The 5,000-nt window shown below is 44.4% G+C and overlaps 1 protein-coding gene across 1 annotated transcript in view; it reads right to left on the bottom strand.

Moving 5' to 3' along the window:
* Positions 1–5,000, bottom strand: part of LOC310770832 (reelin-like) — a gene marked incomplete at both ends in the record, with an annotated part of 171,487 nt that overhangs the window by 97,463 nt on the left and 69,024 nt on the right. Inside the window, 5 exon segments of the mRNA XM_083663543.1 lie at positions 646–755; positions 994–1,122; positions 1,608–1,816; positions 4,148–4,263; positions 4,933–5,000. The exon segment at positions 4,933–5,000 is cut by the window's right edge and continues 84 nt beyond it. Coding sequence (XP_083519669.1) covers positions 646–755; positions 994–1,122; positions 1,608–1,816; positions 4,148–4,263; positions 4,933–5,000 — 632 coding nt within the window.

The following is a 5,000-nucleotide window of genomic DNA, read 5'->3' as shown; positions in this document are numbered from 1 at the left end:
AATTCTTTCCCATGAAGGGCCAAAACTCAATCTGGGTGGAGGGCCGAGGGCCAAAAATAAACGTTGTGGAATTACATTAAAATGTATTGTGTTTAATAGAAAATTAACATTCTAAATCTAAAATAACATTTCAATATAATAATCTACTTTTTATCTGTTTGGTAATTGTAATAATTTGCAATTGGTTATATATATTTAAAAAAAAACATCTGCATTTGTGGGGAGCTTAAACATTTAATGAGTAAACACCCCGTTAAAAACAGTTGTATTTTCCACCTTTGTAATCAAGAGAGAAATTTGACTTAATTCACAACTTGAAAAATCCTCAAGGTACTTTGAAAGTCAGCTTTATTGTCCATCTTTTGTAAACAATTTGCCATGACAATTTGCAGGGATGCAATCTCAGGAGTGAACACAGTATCCGCAGCCACATTCAGACACTGTTTCACAAAGTCACCACATGAAAAAGCTTGTCCACCCTTTGCAATCAGTGCAGATATCTGATAACTTGCCCGAGTTGCATTCTGGGGGGGAAGGGGGGGGTCAGCACTGGTCTATACTGTCTGTACTTTGCACCTCTGCTCATGCCATGGTAAACAATGGGCCAGCGTGTACTGTGTGTCCTGCATGTATAGTTCTTCTAACCGTTGTCTATGGCCCACATGTTGCCCGTTCCGGTGCCACTCTGCCTCCAGCGGAACTGGGTGGTCTCTGTCAGAGCAGCGTTAGGCAGCGGGATGGAGATCCTGGTCCAGCTGGAGAGATGCCAACACACAGGACAGACACAGGACAGACACAGGACAGACACAGGACAGACACAGGACAGATACAGGACAGACACAGGACAGATACAGTGCATTATTTGTGTCTGTTGCAGATTTTTTTTCGATACAATCAACTCAAACAATGACAGATAGGCAGATGAAGAGAGGTGCTGAGACAGCCACACTCATTGGTTAGAGAGGTGCTGAGACAGCCACACTCATTGGTTACCCGCTGTAGTTGTCAGAGGAGTAGACGGTGCTGTGAGGTAGGTGCGGTCCAGCACAAAGCTCTGGCAGACACTCAGTATGCAGCAGGGACCAGGAGCGGCCGTGGTTGGAGGAGAACTCTAGACTGACGCTGAAAGAAACACAGGACAGGTGTCGAGGTCACGGATTTCATGTCTTCAGTCACTTCCCCTCCACTCTCAAATGTCTGCTTCAATAACCCTTTTCGTCTATATGTTATTATAGCAAAGCTGTACAGGCCAATTCAATACATTGGCAACTGTTTGCATTTCAGTAGTTTGCTGACATTCTCTGTTAAAGATAGCCATCTTTGGTGAGTCCAGCAAAGTTTTCTATATTTCACCCTTAAGATTTGATTCACCAGGCAGAAGATTCCCGTCAGTTACCATCCCCAACAGCATAATAATAATAAAAAATAATAATAACACTAATATTAATAACAGCAATGATAACAATAATAATGATACTAATAATCATCATCATAATCATAATTTGCTATATAGTGTCTCAAATAGGATGATTATTTGAGGCTGATAGATGGCCATACAGTACATTTATAAAGAATACTGCATAGTGCAGCTTTGAGATGTAGCCTACCTGTTAGCAGGCTGATAGGAGCCACAGCCTAAGTTGATGGAGAACTGAGCAACATGTGTGTGGGTGCCGGGCAGCACGGGCAGCAGCTGCATGAAGTCCAGGGCCCACACATGGCGGTTGGCACCCCCATGGGAGCGCTGCTCCAGACACAACTGGGTGACTGGACTCTGGAGCTCAGTGGGCAGCGCCACAGACACAACCCTGGGAGTCTGGGAGAGGAGACAGAGGCATACATCAGAGCAGAGTCTGTCTGAAGACACACTGTGGCACAGTCACACAGGACAATCTTGCCGGACGGTCTTCACTTTCAATGCGCAGGAAGGCCATTCTAGGCAAGTTACCGGTGTCCATTAGTTCTAAGTTTGCATCTATTCATCTATTCTTATACCATGGTCTGGGTGAATACTCGATTCTGATTGGCTGCAAGGTGTCCATTAAAAAGTGATATTGTACAGTGATAATGGACACCTAGCTAAATGGTCTGTTCACCGTTCATATCAATGCGCCATAGTTTCAAGAGTGGTATCAAGAGAGCTGTTTGAGCTCTATACCCCCGTTAAGGGTTAATATGACAATTTTGGAACTTGAGAAAAAAATTGAGTCGGTCAAAGTAAGTATTTAAATCACCCCTGTGTGCTCAGTTTATCAAAAATAACTCTTATTTACAATTTTGATTTTCGTTTCGGAGATTTTTTAACCTCGCGTCACCAGGCTCTTCTCGGCGAGAAAGAGGAGATTTCCCTCGCTCGTGCATGAGCGGGGGCGAGCCCGGCCTTTGACACAGAGAGAGAGAGAGAGAGAGAGAGAGAGAGAGAGAGAGAGAGAGAGAGAGAGAGAGAGAGAGAGAGAGAGAGAGAAAGAGAGAAAGAGAGAAAGAGAAAGAACTCATTTTCGTTTCGGAGATTCCCTCTCCTGAGAGAAGCTGACAGAAACCGGGCTCTCAGCTGTCAACTGTCAAACCCCCTGTTTACACCCTGCAGCAACCAGCAGCCAGGCGCTCTGGGAGAGCGCGCGCTGCCTCTTATCACTGATACAAATCAAGTCAAGAGGAAAAAGACGAGATCAACAAAAAGAAAACAACGCAATGGGCAGTTAAGGGCAACACACTGAGAGACGTCCTTGTACAAAACATACCTGGACTCCAACATACTGAAAGCAGATAGTTTTCACTCTACTCCTGCCTCGCACCATTTACGTCTTATAAGACCCCGCAGACATTAACGCAATTCCCTGGAATGCGAGTTTAAACGACCCAGTTACATGGCGTTGCATTCTTAGACATTGCCGTTTTATTTTGTATGTTGTTACATAGGCTACGATTGGCGAAATTATTAGTTAGCTTGATTCTAGAATTGTGCCAGGTGAAGAAACTAAGCAGCCATTTTATCCAATGATAGCTTCATCTCGAGGGGACTATTTTGTCTCGCCGGTTCTCAACTCATATTCAAGGTTATGAAAACTAGATTTTGATTGCAAAATGCATGGAAATATAAATGAATGGTCTTGTTTTGTTTCTTTGGCAAGTGACCATGGTATAAGCGGGTTAATGCCCTTCGAGGTGTCCATTATCACTTTTTAAGGGACTTCGCGGAGGCAACCGGTCCTTGGCTGCGCCTCGGACCGGTTCACGCCTCTGCGTCGTCCCTTAAAAAGTGATAATGGACACCTCGTCGGGCATTAACCCTTACATAACTCCTACAACCACACATCCAACACTTGGCTACATTTTCAGGTACTAACTGTGCAGACTGAGGCTGGAAAAAACTAGTTTATTTTATTTTGCGTGTGTGTGTGTGTGTGTGTGTGTGTTGCTCACTAAATGTTATTGCATCAGTGATGTCACAATGCCTCCTTGTGTGTGTGTGTGTGTGTGTGTGTGTGTGTGTGTCTCATTATCACTGATGATCATCTGTGTGTGTGTGTGTGTGTGTGTGTGTGTGTGTGTGTGTGTGCCCCCCTATGACATCACTGATCAGTCTTGCCACAATGCCTCCTTGTGTGTGTGTGTGTGTGTGTGTGTGTGTGTGTGTGTGACATCACTGATCAGTCTGCCTCCTTGTGTGTGTGTGTGTGTGTGTGTGTGTTTGTGTGTGTGTGTGTGTGCACACGTGCACGTGTGTGTGTGCGCCCTTATGACATCACTTTTGACATCATCACTGATGACATCATCACTGATGACATCACAATATTAGCTAATTAGCCTAATTAGAAAATCACAAGCACAATAATTTCACACGCGATACTTGTACCATGGAGTGACAATAAAAATCTTGAATCTTGAATCTTGAAATCTGGTCTCCGTCAGGTCACCCGCACGGGTGCCCTTTACACACCCTGAAGGTTTCAGCCCGATCGCACGTAAAACGGCATAGCTGTGGCCGAAACACAGAATTTCAAACAAACAAACAAAAGAAAGTGTTTAAATACAGTAGTGTGTGTGTGTGTGTGTGTGTGTGTGTGTGTGTGTGTGTGTGTTTGTGTGTGTGTGTGTGTGTGCGTGCGTGCCCGCCCAGTGCGTGCACATGTTATGTGTATCTCACCCTGTAAGAAGAGTATGGAAGGGTGTCCAGCACCACACGTTCCCTCCTCCCTTCAGACCTCCCAAACAGAGTCACATCGTTCTCATGGGACTCGCCTGGATCACAGTCGCCTCCACCTAGACACAAACACAGCACTCTTATCATTCACGAGTCACGACTAGTGAATTTTAGTAGTCACCGACTACTCGCAAAAGGTAGTCGAGTAGTCACGTGAGAGATATCATATCACCCAATAAAAATGATCAATTCTAGCCCCCCAAAAAGTCTCAAAAACAGCCAGTCAAGGGTTAACTAATGTAGGCGGGACCAACCTGGGGGTATGTGAAATAGCAGAGCCCTTGATTGGCTCTGAGAGACTGTTTACAAATGAGCCGCTAAATCCCAGCAACTTGTCTGAGCTGGAGATAGCGACTGTTTGACTGCAGCAACAACAACATAGACGGGAGTCTGTCCGTCTCTTAATACCTTCAATTCATGGCATCATATAGACAATTATTGTTCAAACAAACCTATGTTCAATTTATTTATTATATTTACTGCTAAAACCACAGATGAACGATGAGTTGACTATGATGCACAGTGTGGACGAGTGGTTTTGATAGTCGACTAGCCTGTGAAAGCCCATAGTGTATATCAGCACCTTGGCAAAAAGTCATATGAATGACAGCACTGTGCTCAGATACACAACCACAGTTTGACCAGGACACACCCCTTAACAACTCTAATACAATAAAAGACATACTAATATCATATCCTTTATTATACGACTGATAGTGAATGCATACCCATGGTGAAGTAGAAACGGAGGTTTCCATAGGATGTGGTGTCCAGGTAGGGGGTGCACACCTTCCTA

The sequence above is a fragment of the Poromitra crassiceps genome, assembly GCF_964638095.1.
Source record: "Poromitra crassiceps genome assembly, contig: HAP1_SCAFFOLD_242, whole genome shotgun sequence".
Lineage (NCBI taxonomy): Eukaryota > Metazoa > Chordata > Actinopteri > Beryciformes > Melamphaidae > Poromitra > Poromitra crassiceps.
Note: the sequence above shows the minus strand (reverse complement) of the source record. Positions and strands in the feature narration are given on the sequence as shown.